Source organism: Anomalospiza imberbis, chromosome 5, assembly GCF_031753505.1.
Source record: "Anomalospiza imberbis isolate Cuckoo-Finch-1a 21T00152 chromosome 5, ASM3175350v1, whole genome shotgun sequence".
NCBI lineage: Eukaryota > Metazoa > Chordata > Aves > Passeriformes > Viduidae > Anomalospiza > Anomalospiza imberbis.
In genome coordinates, this window is record NC_089685.1 from 19,290,512 (window position 1) to 19,307,389 (window position 16,878).

Sequence of the window (16,878 nt, forward strand, 5' to 3'; positions counted from 1 at the left end):
TGTAGAATAATAAATTATACATGCCTGAAAGTTCTTCTTAAAGACTGGGTAAAGAGCAGCCTTCCTGATGGTTAGACACAATGACTTTTTTATAATAGATGTTGTTATGACTGGAATCTTGTTTTTAAATATCATGAGTCTTCTGGATACACCAACAGTGCTTGGTATCTTTAACAGTAACACTTAACATGCACATTTCTATTTTACAAATATGTACACAGTATGTATTTTCACTATTTCACTATGCCATTAAAAGATTATTTGTCATTTGCTTTGACATTTGTATAAACCATATTGTCACGGATTACAGACAAATCTCCAGGTTAATATTGCCTTCACTTTTACAAGGATGATTTTTCTTAATGTTTTAGGCCCAAACACAATAGCATCCCGATGACCGTCAACCTGGGATGCAACACATCCCAGTGTAACAATTATCACCCTTGGTGACTCTTTTAAGAAACTTTCATCACATCCTGATTTTAAAAGGCTAGTGTTTAAGAAATACCTTTGTTATAAAAAATATGCATTTAAGAATACAAAAGCCCTTAGAAGTTTTGCTGTCACTGATACATTAAAAACCTTACACCTGAGAAGCAGCTGGTGGCTTCCAATGAGTCATTTAAGAACACTTGAATTATTGCAGTGAGACAGATCAACCCAGTTCAGTGTCCCACCTCTGACACTGACTTGTACCATCTTCCTTACAGGGAGGTTTTGGGAACACTGGTCCACAGATGGAGATGGATTTATCTACCAACTAATGTAGATCACATTATCCCAAAAATATAAATTATGTCAGGATCCATGAAGCATTGGGTTAATGTACAACAAACACAGTGATCACATATTAAAGTTCTGATATTCTTTGTCCTTTTTCTTTCTGAATCTCCACAAATTCCTAATCAGAAGGGAAAAAAGAAAAAAACCCAACAACCAACAAAACCCCTACACACAAACATACAAACAAAACAAAAAATCCAACCAACCAAACAAACAAGCTTGTGACAAAAAGTTCACTATTTAAATCAAATACTGTGCCTAAAAAGTTCTTTAGAGTCAGCTTTTGATGTTCTGTTATTTTCATTTATTGCACAGACACCTTCTCTCCTACTATGAGGGGCAGGAAAATTCCAAGACTGCCATCTCTAGAGCTTTTAATTATTTTACATGCTTTTGTCATACTCTGCATTTTTAAATAGAAGATATGAAAAATGAAAATGCATCCACACTGTATGAACCACTGTATGAATTGTGTTTCATACAGTTATAACATCAACATACATTATTAAATCAACAATTATTTAATGTTGATTAAATAATCAATACTGATTATTTAATTTATTCATCTTGAGTGGGTTTGTTACAAGTTTTTAAGTGGAGAAGAAACCTGAACTGGCATTATACGAATGATTACATAGGGAACTACATTCAGACTACAAACTCAAGCTCCCTTCTTTTTATTATCAGGCTTCCAAATATAAAGCCGTAGTCAACTGACAGATGTTTTTAGACAACAGGGAAAATCTGTCACAAGACTTACTATATCTACAGTGGACTAGAAAGGGGTGTTGGTTGGTTGGTTGGTTGGTTGGTTGGTTGGTTGGTTGGTTGTTTGGTTGTGTGAGTTTGGAGAGGTGTTTTTGGCAATGCTCATATTGAGGCTTCTCTCAGCATGATTCCTTCTGGACTTTTTAGTTCTAAATTAGTCAATCCACTGCTGTACTGTTCACCTTAAACCCCACAGCCTTAGTTTGCTCTGAACTCATTACAACACCTTACTTTCAGGGCTTGGAAGTTTTAGAATATTCTGGCTCCAAAGTGTATCTGAGTGTACCTCAAATCATAATAATAATAATAATATCCAGAAGCAAACTTCTGTTTGCTGAGAAGTGGAGGGAAATGCTGCTGTCCCATTTGCAGAGAGGGAGAACTGACAGCAGGGCTGTGTTGCAGTCACTGCAATGGCATCAGTGTGTGCTCTTGCCAAGGTGTGTTTTTATGTACTGACACCAAGGTAAATATAGGTGTGACACACAGAAACCGGCACAGGGTGGAAAATTCACCCAGGAAGCAGAGGCAGCAGCCAGCCACACAAGTTGCCCTTGCAGAGCTAATTAAAGTAGCTCATGAGGTATATGAGTCCACTGTCTATAAAGGAATCTGAGCATATCTAGCTCTCATGCACACATCTACATTCAGTCAGGTGAATCCCACCTCAGTTTCTCGGTGAAAACACACTTCACCTGAAATGTTCTCTTCTACAGAATCAAGACCCAATGATTCTTTTGTTAACATGCCTACTTACCACAGAAGATATCACAGATCTGTAGTGGAACTGAATAATCTACATCTGTTCTCCAGCCCTTTCAAAAGAAAGAATTGAGGCTTATTCCCCTTTCAGCAGAACTGTTACTAAGCACTTGTGTTGACAAAACGAGATTCCTTTATTAGTTTACTCAAGTGACTGCATTTTAAATCTGTTTTTAAATATACACATATAGAGATTGCTGGTCTAGTGTATATTAAGTGAGTTGCAATCATTTTTAAGTCTTTAAATAATAGAGCTAATCATAATTTTTGTTGTTATTCTTGTCTGACAGATAATATCTTATTTACAAAATAAATAATTTATGCAGGAAATTATCAGTCTCCCCACTAAATTTTATTTCTCCCTAGGGAAAGAACTACTACTCTCATTACCCAGAAGGCTTTTGCCAATCTCACTTTCATTTTCCCTCTTTCTTCCCAGCAGCAGGAATGTGAAGCTGAGAAGGCCCTTCCAGGGCAGCTAATGGAGCCTCCGAGGTCCACTCTCATTTCTCTCAGTGTCTGCTGAGAACATTAACTCCAGAGAGGTATAAACCTATCAGTTTCCTGCTCATTTTCTATGAACAAAATTTCTTAATGAAGTTCAGCTATGGAAATAGTATGCAGAAATGTCAGAAATAATTTGCTCAGTTCTACTTTCCTGAGTGCTAATTCTAGGACACCATACACTTGCTGTGCTGTTTAATATATGCCTTACCTTTTCTAGTCAATGTCAATTTTTGAAAATTCATCTATTATTTACTTGTATCTTTTTTTTTAATGGAGGAATATATAAAGACAGAATTAGCAATATCCTGACGATATCCTTTTATATGCCACTGACAAAGGAGCGAGATCACAGAGAGCAACTTCTCAGTTAATTAATGTCATCTCAAAGAAAAGTGGTGGCAGCATACCAAGCTATAAATAATGCTCTTTGCCAACTCGATTTGCACAGCAATCAGATTTAGCTGGGAGGAGAAAGCTGTGAGAGTACCTGCTGGTTTGCTTGATGTTTTAATGATATGTTTATTAGTTTATTTTGTACAGGGTACCTGGAAAAAGCAAGACACATACCTGAATGCAAACTGTTGACCCACACATTTCCTGTGACATAGTGATTGAAACAGAATCTCCCTAATGAAAAAAAAATTAAAAAAAAAAAATTGAAAATCACTATTTTCCATACCCTGGAACAATGAAAACATACGGTGTCTCTCTAGCTCTTTGCTTTGGTTTTCAATAATGGTCTGTGTTCTACTGTGTTAGAAGATTAATGGAAGGTTATTTATTTTCAGAGATAACCTCAGATCTCAATGACCATAAGCAGCTGGTGTAGTTTTGTCAAGCACAGTGTGGCAGCACAGGAATAGGGAATGTTACTGCATTTTATGGAGCACCACAAGGAGAACACTCTCCCCCCACTGAATGCTTCCTCCCATCATCTTCACTTCTTCTCCCTGGTGTATGAGCTGAAGGAATGACCCTGTCTTTACAGTTCTTCTGGACTTCCCATCCCATTGTATGCAGAGAACAAGCTGAGCCTTAGGGTAAAATTGTCCTAAATGACTGGCTTGACATTTAATATTTGATTGATTATGGTTTGTCCTGAAAATGATGTCTGTTACCCCAACAATAGCTATGCATCCTACACCACTCTCTTCAGGGCGGCAAACTCCTAAAGTAATTTGGGGGAAATTAGGTGAATATATTCAAGCATGACTGAAGAGGAGTTAGTAGTTAGAGGATCAACATTGGTTTCTGGGAACACAGAGTGAGGTCTTGATGAAAACTTTGTGTATACTGATCATGGTGTTGAGATAGAAACCATATGTCATTTATGTGGGGTCCCATTCTGTCACAGTAGCAGAGGACATAACAGCTTTGTACCAAAGGGAAGAAAACAGCATTTTGAAATGCATCAGTGCCTTCATGAAACACAGACTTCAACATCTAGCTGTGATTTATTGGTTCTCCACCATTACCCCTTTCACTTAGCTATTCATACAACCTTTGAAACCAGAAAATATAAACTCCACAGACTTCATGTGAAACAGACCAGTTGAAAGGAACCTTCCCTGAGTGTTGACAACTCTTCTACCATACAAGATCTCCATCTCTGACAGTAATACAGCATTTTCCAGACAGCTTTTTCCATTAGGATAGACTCTTGGTATTACCACCAATGCCCTCTGTGGTCTGTGTTAATTAGGATAGCTGTTTTTTCCCAGGCCTTTCACCATGATTATACAGCTCTGAGATCTCCTAGAGGAGCAAGTTATTATCTTTCATTTGTGCATGTCCTCAGATTGAGCTGAGTTGGAAAACTCTTCTTATCAGCTGTTCTGTTACATTCAGCACCAGAGGTGCAATAACGATCTAAACTGATTTATTTGAAAACAAATTCAAAGTTCAGTGAGTTCAGTGTCCACCCCATTATGTTTAAGAAATGCTTGTTCACAACTGCCTGGTATTTGCACTCTTCTCACTAGAAGAATCACAAGTACCTGAAAAGGCACAGTTGCATTGTGTCCCTGCACACTGGCAAGTACAGTTGGAATATACCTTACAGAGACAGATGTAGGAGCTATCCCTGTGTGTCCTGAAGCACATCCCCCTACAGCGGAGTGAGTCAACAGGCATAGCCAGGAGGAACAATTCTAATCACAATACCTAGATTTCTCAAATTTCTCAACATTCATCATATGCCATCTCATGTATCTGGTCAGTGAAGCAGACAGCAGGAGCACATATTTAGCAGTGGACCTGAGAGTGCTGAGGAGCTGGCTGCTGAGCCAGACGGATGTCTTTCAGCATGGTGGTCCTAGTAGCTACTAGGATGTATCCTGCTAATATTCTCCTGTTTGAAAAATAACACTATGGCCTCTCTTGACCTCACTTTCCAGATGTGTCTCTCAGCAGACCATAGTTTGGGCCAACAAGGTAACTGATAGGCAGGGTTAAAGGGCAAACCAGTGCTGCGCAGAAAATGTGTGGAGCATAGACTAAGCTGCAAGAGAGGAATGAGGCTCTCATGACTAGCTGCTACCTGAAACTGAAATCTGACCCTCTTATTATCTTTCCCCACTCTGTCCCCATTTTGTTGGATAAAGCAGTTGTGTAGCCACACAATCAACTGGCTCAAAAAGATAATTTGGCTGAAAATGAACCATTTTTGCATGTTGAGTTTGTATTGGTAGCTTGTAGTTTGTATTGGTGACATTTAGAGTTCATCATGGATTGATGCCTCGAGTCTTATATTTTATGATGTGTGATTAGTGACCCATATATGAAATATTAACAGTAATATTTGCTATATACATAATACAAATACCACACTACAAAACTGATATTAAAAAAATATTAAGGTTCCAGTCAATAGTCACATCATTTGATGTGACTCATTTGACTTCAGGGTCTTTATTTATTTCTTGTTTCAGTGTGAGATCAGATTTAGAATTACATGCTTTTAAAATGTTCCAGTAATTGTTCCAATATGTACATGGTTTATTAATGGATTCAAGCTGCAGAACAATATATGGAATAATAAGTTAGGTATGTTTAAAAGCCTTAAAATGTTTTAAGAAATAATATATACAAACCACAGAGACTGAATAGTGCATCCCAAGAGAGTCACATGAAGCCATCTGCGTCCTGTTACACACAAGCACTGAGAACTGTGCCTTGGTTTGGGACGTGAAGAAAACTTGTATTTGTTCTGCAACTGCAGCAGTCCTCATTTTCCAGGCTGATATTAGAGGAAAATACTTACTTTTAGATGTACAAGGACCATACATTATAATCTAAAATTTATGCCTAAAATAAAAACTTTTTGTATTTTTAAGTGTTATCAAATTATATGCAAGTAATTATTTTGATTCCTACAAGTTACTTTTTATACTGATGAACACTAGATCTACTGAGGATACGTAGAAATAACAAGCTGTCAAATCTCTTTGACTTAGTTTACCATTTACAGTGTTGTGAACACTTCTCACTTAAGAGACAGCTCATATCTAATGATTTAAATATTTTCCACAATATAATGTTATGCAATTTTAAAAATATATATTTACCTGGAAATTCTCCATGAGCAAATGGACATTTAATCCAAGATCCTCGTTTGGTTGTAAACTGAAAGCAGAGAAATCTGTTAGGAAAACTGGATTTTTCCGTTTCAAACTGTGGTAAAATATTCAACTAGTGATGATCAGGCCATTCCAGAAAGTTGCAGAATATTAATTCACAGTTTTCCTCCTTTATGGTATCCTTCAACGCTTGACTTAAATTAGATCCCCTAATTCTTCAGGTATTTATAATCATGCATATTTTACAGAAATATCTAGTCCCACTAAGTTAAAAGTAATCTAAAAGAAAACAATAATATGCCTGTATTGGCCTTATTTGGCTTTTTTTTTCCCTCAACTAGAATAGTAAAGAGCCTCCAGTCTCCATTAAATGTACTGTGTTGATCATTTTATTTTCAAATATTTACTATGAAAAACTTAGTATGTTAAGTTTAGCACATTCTTCAGAGTTTGCATTGACCAAAAACATTTTTTCCTGCTTTTCTTAAACAAACAAAAAGGAAGGGAACAATCTGACCTGTGTCCTATCTATCATTGCTGTTGCACTTCAAAACAATCACCTTCTAATCTAATCCTTCACTTTTCCTTCATTCTCAGTTCCCATTCATCAGAGCTATGAAACAAAATATTGATCATAAAGAACATCTGCAGCTCATTTATTTTAGAGACAGAAGGGCAGTTAATATGTGTTTTACTAAGAAATTCCTTTACCTTCATGCAAAGTCTTGGGTGAGTGTCCACACGAGAATATTTAACCTGCTGGAATACACAGCACTCAGCATTAGCTAATTTTATTAACTAATTTCACAAAATCAACTATTGAAATTTTCATGGCTTGATTACTGTGAAGACAACTGCTTTGTTTAATTCATAAATATCCCAGCAAGTTAATCACATAAAATGGTTAGAAGCAACTGCTGCTTTGGATTACTGAATATTTTGCTTCTTTTTATCTGCAACATGTAGCATTTTTTATGGTCAGGCTGACCTATTAGAGCTAAATTAATTGATTCTATGGTGGCTTGTGCAAAATTCTGATTACAAAGTCAACTTGTTTCAACCCCTTATTTGCCACTCATGAACAACTCAGCAGAACACTTAAACACACATCCAAAAGTATTCCACCATCAGTTGAGAAATCTTTCAATTTTCCATACTTATATTTCAGAACAGTGAAACGTGGGTTGAATTTCAGAAATCCACTTAAGCAATCCACAGAATGTTGTTTTCTTGATGAACAATTGTTTACCCACCAAGGGCTTCACCACAAAAAGCCTTGTCTTATATAAACAATTGCTACACATATAAGTGATCCTACCGAAATAAACCCTTGTTGCTCAAGTGACTGAACACCATACACAGGCAAACACTTCCTTCCTGTAACTTCTTTTGAGAACATAACAACACTGTCCCAAGAGATAGTTCTGTAGGAGTCTGCTCAGACCTGGAGGCAGCTTTGTCATTGACAGAGAAAGCTCCAGCCTCAGTAAAGAGGAGTGATACAGCTTTTGTGCCTAAGTCAGTACTAGAGGGTGTGACTTTTTTTACTTACTTACAGGGCAGGTGGCCCTATCTGAGGAATCTGCAGTAGTTTCCAGCATACTACAGAGATGGTTTTCAGGGTTACAGTGCAATAAATGGACCAAATTAAACATCAAGCTTGTTAGAATTAATGAGGAAAAAAAAGAGAATCCATTCTGTCCATGAATGTTGATGATCCTTGTGGGTGCCTTCCAGCTCAGGACACTCTATGGTTCTATGATTAATATTAATGTTTAGTCATTAAATACAATCAGTAAATACAGAAAAACACTCATACTCTGTAATAAATTTGGATTCTATTCTGGTAACAGATACAACCATTACCAGCCAGACCCCATTTTAGACTTATTTTCCTTTTTTTTCCTTTTTCTCTCCTGCAAGCAATTAATTGTACTTGTTGCCAGCAGTTGAATAATCCCACAGTGATCACTCACATCTAGAATTAAATTAATCTGTTTTTTCAAGATCAAAGCTTTGTTGGAACTCATAAATGATGAATCTGAGCAATCACTAAAGGCTTGGCCAGGAGTTCCTAATCACAAAAGCATTTGACAGTCTTGAGTCAGCCCCACCCCCTCCCTAATCATGTCATCAGAATAATAATCTTAATGCAAAAGTTTCAGAATTAATATCTCATGTTTGATTTTTTTTTTGCTTTTCTGTTGTTACTTTAAGTTTATTACCTTCTCTCCACAATCAGGCAAGCATGAAACTTACTTTTAATGATGAAATGAATTCTAATGAACCTCAAAAAGCCAGAGTATTCAGTATCATCAGATTGAAGTGTTAAAACATTCAAATCTCAACCCTCCTCAACTTGAGAAAATAAGTGCTGGAAGAACTAAGTGACAGAATATTTCAGCACCTACAATTTCAAGACATTGGACTAGGTTGAGGAAGGCGCTGCAGGAAGACCTTAATTACAAAACAATTGTGCCCTACCAAAGTACTGTTATGTCTCCAAAAATATTTAAAGAAATTTAGCTTCATCTAATTTATATTTCTGGTGTCTAAATGTTAAATATCTACATCTGATCTAATCACAAGAGACTCTTGTGACAGTAAAAAGAAGGTGGTACCATCAGAGAGAAATCCCTCCAACCTACTATGCCAATCTACAGATGAGAAGAATTGTCCTCGCAATGTGTCTGTCTCCCTTACTTTAAAGGGAATCTGACATGAACTATAAATAAAAAGCAGATCCTATTTACCCCAAAGAATTTAGCAAACGTTACTAGCTGCCCAATCATGTCCACTTTTTATTTCTTTATAATGAGTCAGTGACTATTTTGAATAAATCATGTGATTAGTGTGCAAGAACAGACTGTGATTATTAATAGTTTTAAGTATCAGAGAAGAAGAGAGGAATTTGCAACTGCTTTTATTCCAAAGTCTAGCTCTTCACATTATGCCTTTGGTGATGCCTTTCAATCTCACAGTTTGAATTAATCCACACAGCTCTTACTTTCTCAGAAGAATTTTTGAAAGATTTTTCTATATCTTCACAATGGTCATTCGACTTGGTGAACCTGCATAGGTTAACCATGACAAGGACAGGACAGGCTGGCTCCCAGGCAAGGGTTTGTGTTGATGGATTATAAACAATATTGTCCCATAGCACCTGTGTATCTGTGCACAAAGAGAGAGGGAAAACATTATTCAAAATGTCCATACAGGAATCAACACAGTTAATAAGTCTGGTACCTCTACATGTGCTTTAGACCAAAATCTTGGACTTAAAACAATAAAACACTTTTCAGGCCACACTTTTTTCTATTTGCCTGGTAAAAAAATTACTTTCATATGTGTGCAAAGAAGACAATTTCTTTTTCTGTTTTTCTGCTTCTTTCTGAGCTGTCATCTCAGACCAATTTCTGATATTGCTGGAATATTTGTGTGAATAATTTCCTGTTAAGCATAGAACTATTTAGTTAACTGTCTCCTTTTTCAACTCCTTGCTCCCTCCTTTAAGTTGAGTATTGGACACCCTCAAATGTCTCCTTGAAGCCCTCTTCTCACACCATTTCTAAGCTGACCTTTTATTCCTTCTGCCAGTTTTCGTGTCACTTAAGAAAATCTGGGAAATAACTAGAAAGTTAGTGTTACAAGCACTAGTGTTAAAAACACTAAGTGTTTTTGTTGGCATAAACTTGGTGAATTATTTGATCTGAAAGTTATTTCGTCTACCCACAGTAAAACAAACCAATATGATTATTTCCTTGAAGTTTTGCAATACATGATTTTCAGTGTAGATTAATTTAAATTGTGACATACTAATGGAGCTGCTGAAAGTCACTCCTATGAAGAGTAAGCATGCAGTACTTGCCATTTTCAAAGGGGCAAAGTTGTATCCTCCTTGCATCTGGAAGTGCCAGCCAACCCTACAACCAAACAGTGGATATCAGTTAGAGGTTGTCAGACACACATGTTTTTAATATCTCAGGTAGAATGTGACAGAAAATTTTCCTGCAAAGATAAGGTTTGTTAGAAAGCTTTGGATTTTTTAAAAGAAGTTTTGCACCATTTTGTTGTTCATCATTAGGGGCATTGAACTAAGGTGATCCCTTCTAAGCCTATATTCCTATTTCTAAGTCATATATTTGGTCCAATTTCATTTAGAAAATCTTCCAGTTTGATTTTCATTATGTTTCTTAGAGTGTCATTACTTTCTAGGGGAATCAAAACATTTAATAATCATAATATAAGATCTCCTGGCCTGGGCAATGGTAAAGGATGCATCAGTCTCTTCATTCCCCAGCCACTACCAATCTTTATGTGCATCTTCCTTTAGAATTAATCTTTCTAGATTAATTCCTTACAGTATTTCAAAGAAGGCCTTGCCCATACTTTCCCATTAGCTTGTAATAATCTAACTCACTAGACTTTTGTTCATGTTTACATGTTGACATCATGGAAGCAAGCTAGTTACTCACCCTCTGATCAATTATTTCAGCCAGATCTTTTTTCTTCAACTGTTATTTCTAAATGAGGACTCACATCTTACAGCAAGAATTCTTTTCATCAGAGCAAGAACGTGAACTTTCACCTCATATTTTACACTTCATCATCCTTCAATCATGTCACACATGAAGATTTCTAGTCTCTTCCAATCACCCTGACCCTCTTCCATTTTAATTATAGGTCCCAACTGTGCTCCAGCAAATCCCATTACACATTCCTGCCTTTTGTCCCCATGTCATTGATGAAAATATTTATATGAGAACAACTCTAAGTGTCATCCTTAAGCAACCTCCCTACCAGCACAGGCCCGTCCAACAGGAGTTGCTGCGTTAGCCCTGCAGCCAGGTATTATCTACCACTCAAATCTTGCTCTCGCTCTCGGTTTCCTCAATTCCTGTTTTAGTTTCTCTATATCAAATGCTGCTGACATTCAGTCAGATTATGTCTTCTGTCTTTTCATTGTTTATAAAAAATTAGTCAAAATAATATTACACAACACGTTCCATAAATTATTGTAAATTTTATCTCATTTTCTTCTGATTGCCATGTTTTAATTAGCATTTCCTAAAAAATCTCTTCCTTACATTTACGTAATTCTAAGGTCAAAAAAAGCCTTAGTCAAAAACTTGGGTCTAGAGCCTTTTTCCTCAGGTTTTTCCTCCTTTCTTAGCACAAATGCCTGATAAAATTTCTTTAATCAGAAACACAAATATATACCAAATTCCAGACTGTATTACCTCAATGCAAAGACAAGGGAGTAGCTGAGAATATTTCAGAGAAATGGATTTAAAAGATTCCTTTCCTTGTATCTGAAATGAAAAAGATGGTCATAAATCCAGGACAGTAAACTTCTTTTAATAAAGCTAAATAATAGATATAGATGATATAGATATAGATAAATACAGACAGAGATGATATAGATATAAATACAGATAGATACAGATATAGATATAGATTATAGAGGTGATACAGATGACTTAGCTATAGATATAGACATAGATGGCATTTCCTGTAACTATAACCTTAATGAGTATTGCCATCTGCAAGGCAACCCCCCACCACCAGTTCCCCAAAGCACCATGAGTTTGACTCACCACAGCAAGTGCCCCAACATCTTCACAGGTAAACCATTTATGGCACAGGCGAACATAATAATCGTGATCTCGGGGAAAGTTGGATACATTCACTGTTACAATTTTCCTTGCCCTGTCTAAATTATAATCTAACTTTCCAGCTGAAAAAAAAATAAAATCAGGCATGAAATTATTACATCTGTTTCTTTTTAACTTTATTATTTCTATTTTATCTATTTATAAAAGGTACAGAATATATTCCATAACTTGATGGAGATGAAACTCAACATCTATAGAATCTTACCTGGAATATTTAAAATTATTATTACTTTATATCCTAATAGTCCTCATTTTTTAATGAGACATAATTTTCATTCAGCATTATTTAGCTTAGCACTTGTAATACTGAGAGGCCAAGACACCTACCAATTTTACCTCAACCTTAGTACTTGGAATCTTATGTAGTTTATCTACAAATATTTGAAATATACACACTAAAACTACTATAAGGACTGATTATCCCAGGATTGTAATTTTCTTACATAGAGAATATGTGCAACTATGATAGATAAATGTAATATGTGGAATATATGTGAATATATATATATATATATATATATATATTCAGAGGTATGCCAAAAGCAGCAGTTTGGCAAAGTAATTTCAATCTATTTATGAGGTCTGTCAATAGACAAAACATAAAACCACCAATCCAAAGTGCATTAAAAGAACACAAATCTATTTCCAAAAGCTTAGAAATCAAATAGAATATCAAAACCTTTACCTCCCATGTAGCATTTTCAATAGAAATATATTTCCAGATCATTACCATGTACCATTTCAATAGAAATACATTTCCAGAACATTACCTATCAACTAGATGGTAATTATAAGTAGTGGTAGTTGGAAATCAAATTTTTTTCTCCCTGCTCATTTAAGTATGAAAACATGTCATTGTATAGGTCACCAGAAATATCTCACAGCTCTAAGTTGCATAGGAGATCAGCTCACCTGAACAAGCTGGAATATATTTTCCCACATCACTGTTTCTGCAATCTGCAAAGTAGAAGGCAGAGTCTTTTTCAGTGCTGCTTTATTGATATAACTGTGTAAACAAACTGCCAAATTATCCAGTAGACTCCCAACAGGGAACCTCTCTCATCCCTCTTTTTAAGGGCAGACTTGCATGCATTTTTAGATAAATGGCAAAAAAGATAAGTACTCTTCCCACACACAGAGATTATATCACAGTATGCCTTAAGGATCTATCTCCCCAGTCTGGGGTTTCTACTGGGAAACCTCATCAGCAGTTAAGGCTGCAATTGAGCATGTAGCAGCACACTTCTTTACCTAGAACCTAATAACAATTTGAGTAATATTAATTTTGGTTACTTTTTCTTCAAAAAAACAACTCCTGTTGTTTACCAGGCTCATTTCTCTGTTATCAATGATTCTGTATTTTTGCTATTCTGACTCCAGCCTTAGAAAGAAACACCCTACCTAGTTCCTAGGGAGCTTACCAGAATTAGAAGCCAGGCAATGCTTTCAGAATATCTGGTATTTTTATCTACAAAACTTAACTCTTAAGAACATTAAAACAACTTTTCATGTGTTGCTTTCACTCCTCCTTGCATAACACAGTATTGGAGCAGCATTTTAGTCTAATTTCCCCACAGAGTCCGTTTCCACCAAGAAATATTTCCTATTTTGATTTGTTCACTCACCCTGGTAATGTGTCTTAAAACTGGGCTTCATAAAACTTTGTTTCCTCCCCTCTTTCTTCGCAAAGTGCTTATATACTTCAATAGTGAATCAGGATTGATACGAAAATTAAAGGCTTTTTAAGCACAAAAAGGCCTTACTTGTACCAAAGTGTCAAACCATACAGCAATGATGACACTGTACCAAGGGGCAAGGGCAAGAAGCACCCACCCATTGGCTCTGGATGTGGGAAGGCAGAACAGTCCCAGGCACGGGATCAAACAAGGGGGTCTCATGTCATTTTTTGCTTTTTCCTTCTCTGGCCACACTGTATTTTGTTGGGACCACAGTGCTGAATCTATTTTTGTATGCACATAGCATAATTTGTAAAAAAAACTGTGAGCACTTCACCCCAAAAAACTGAAAAAATGCTACCTAATCTTTTCCAGTTACATGTAAACAGACTATAGAACAGCTAGTTAATGAAAATAAAAATAAATTTCTATAGACTTTCTTATTAATCTTTCCTCAGCTTCTGAAGCCACCCCTGGGCCACCCATGCAGAGAAGCAGAAGCTCCATCTGAGACACAGAGAGCAGGCAGGGCTGAACCTGCAGGCAGGGAAAGAGCATGTGCCAATCACAAGAAGGGCAACAGGGACAAATGCATAGTGTAAATTCAGTTTTCCACATACCTTTAGACATAAACTCTGGGTTTTATAGCAAGTTGAACCCTTTACTTGCTAACAAAAAAAATCACTGAAATGTAAACTAAGACTGGTCCTGACATACATGATCTACCATCAGTTAGGTCAGTATATCCCAGAATGTGATTTGGATGTGCTTTTGCTTTTGAGAGGGTTTTGTTTTGTTTTGTTTGGTTTGGTTTTTTTTTGTTTGTTTGTTTGTTTGTTTTTATTTTACAAGATATTTCTTGAAAAGCATCTGATTTAAGATGTTTTCCTACCTTCAACATAGTATTGCTGACTCAGCTTGACTTCACAGTAATGTGGTACAGTTTTCATGGTCACATAGATGTGCTGTCCTACATTGACTTCAATGCAATTGAATTGTACCTGTACCTGTTTAAAACATTGATAAAAATAAGTTCACACATGACTTCCACATGCAGAAAAACCTTTGGCTAAGATATTTAAGAAATAAATATTCTTTGTTCAGATATATTTACATTTAAAAACAGCATTAAGCAATCAATAAGGTAGCATTAGGAATGTAAAAGAAGCAGATGCAACTTAATAAAAGGATTTCAAACAGTACCATTATTTCTAATCCAGGATGTTGCTATAACCTTCACTTTTAGAAATCCAAATATCTACAAGATATCAAATAATCCTAAAAGCATAGAAATATCAAAAGCCCCAGTCTATAGGCATTTTACAAGCACAAACTTTTGCAGAATTGAAAAAAAAAAAGTCTGTTTAAATATTTAATGGCAACTTCAGAAAATGTATTAATTTCAATAACAGTTTATGAGACAGAAAGTAATTTAAGAAACAAAAGTTGAGGTCCAGTTATAGCAGGTCATTCCCTCACTGCTCTCAGTTAGCTATTAAATTCCTTGTAAGTTTTTATGTTGGATACTCTCCTATTTGGTAAAAGGCATTTGGAGGGTAAAAGATGTCTTATGTCACCATTTTAGTCACTGAACTGAAACTAGGTAAATTTCATTAAATATGTTTGTTGATTCTTGCATATAAACCTGCCTTACTCTAAAAGCTACTGGTTGCTGGCTGGTGGCCCTGCATTGCCCGTAGGGATGGATGTTCCATCATCAACAGACACCAATTGCAAACTGCAACTGCAGTTTGAGAGAACTTTGTTCCACGTGTGCAATCAGTGTAAGGTGTACAAAGCACATGAAGCAACGCATCGTGTACAGGATTAGTAACCATTATCCACCAGTAACTCCAAAAATTCATGCCTTTCAAACAGTTGGTCAAGGGTGGTTCTTTTTTTCCTCAGTTGCACATTTTAGGAACATATACTTCCCCTTAACAGATATTGCCCCTTAAAAGGGTTTAGGACAGATGAGCACAAGTGCTTAGGCACCTGTCTGTCTTCTAGATGTGTAAACTCCAGTGATATGGTTTGACTGAAGTAATATGCACTTAAAATCTCTGTAGCATCGCTCTTCCTAGACATTGGAGTCAGAAAAGCTTCCACACAATTTGGAGGGCACAAAAAGAAAGCTAGCAAGACTGATATTAAAATTAGGCTTTGCAGAGACAGGCTCCCTTGTCAAAAAGTAGGCGGAAGAAGTACAAGGATGGTGTAAAATTAAATTTATATATTGTAAAAGGGAATTTTGTTGTGGCGCTTCATTTAGCTATGCTGGAGCATATGTTCCATTTTAGTTTTCCACAAAGTCAATAAGCAAAAAAAAAAAAAAAGAGAGATGCAAAATATTTTTTTCTAAAGGCTTGTAAACATTTAAATGAAAAATTATGAAAAATTACTCCCCTCAAAACAGGAGTTTACCTTCTTTCCATTAAGCATCTTGCTTTTTTTCCTAGTGATTCTCACATTTATGCATTGAGATTGCTGTGTGTCCAGTGAGAAAGAACATATTTCCAGCCCACGGACATTCTCTGAAATGAGTTAGGAACAGATTGCAAAAATATAATTTAAGCATCTTTAAGAAGATCAAAAACACAAATTAAAATATACCATATCATAAGCTTTTCTTCTAAGTGAAAGGCACATATATCTCTGTTAAAAAAGAGACATTATATATAACTCACACATAGGAGTAGGAACAAGGATTTAATACAGATTGCTACAAATTAAGCTTTAATTATGCAAGTTTAAAAATAAAACTATTAACTCTGAGTGAAGCAACTAGGAAATGTCTAAATGGTAACATATGAAGCACATGAATGGCAAGGTGCTAGTAAAAATAGACTATGCACAGAAAGTTCATGCACTTTCATTTTCTTGTAGTGCAGAACTGTAACTTCAGATGAATAAACTGTTTCTCCTTCTGTAGGGGCAGTCACTCATGTCCAGATTATCAGAGCAGACAGAATTAGTGTGTGGGCCTGCATGGATGCCAGAGCAAGAAAGAAAAGGGCAGCTGTGTGCTTGGGGTACTGGCAGAGGACAAGTTACATGTGTTATATTGTAAAGCAGAATTCATTATCTCAGTCCTCATTCACTTGAGAAGGGTCACAACTTCATCCTATT

General features: G+C 36.1%; 1 protein-coding gene across 1 annotated transcript in view; it reads right to left on the minus strand.

The window, feature by feature from the left end:
• IL17REL (interleukin 17 receptor E like) overlaps window positions 1-16,878 on the minus strand; it is a 43,276-nt gene that overhangs the window by 2,328 nt on the left and 24,070 nt on the right. The window contains exons 4-15 of the mRNA XM_068189785.1: window positions 16,174-16,283; window positions 14,642-14,756; window positions 12,986-13,030; window positions 11,996-12,135; window positions 11,639-11,710; window positions 10,267-10,321; window positions 9,406-9,569; window positions 7,110-7,157; window positions 6,387-6,444; window positions 5,913-6,058; window positions 3,388-3,447; window positions 2,309-2,366 (exon numbers count right to left, since the gene is read on the minus strand). Of these exons, the coding sequence (XP_068045886.1) occupies window positions 2,309-2,366; window positions 3,388-3,447; window positions 5,913-6,058; window positions 6,387-6,444; window positions 7,110-7,157; window positions 9,406-9,569; window positions 10,267-10,321; window positions 11,639-11,710; window positions 11,996-12,135; window positions 12,986-13,030; window positions 14,642-14,756; window positions 16,174-16,283 (1,071 nt within the window). The remainder of the gene's footprint in view (window positions 1-2,308; window positions 2,367-3,387; window positions 3,448-5,912; window positions 6,059-6,386; window positions 6,445-7,109; window positions 7,158-9,405; window positions 9,570-10,266; window positions 10,322-11,638; window positions 11,711-11,995; window positions 12,136-12,985; window positions 13,031-14,641; window positions 14,757-16,173; window positions 16,284-16,878) is intronic.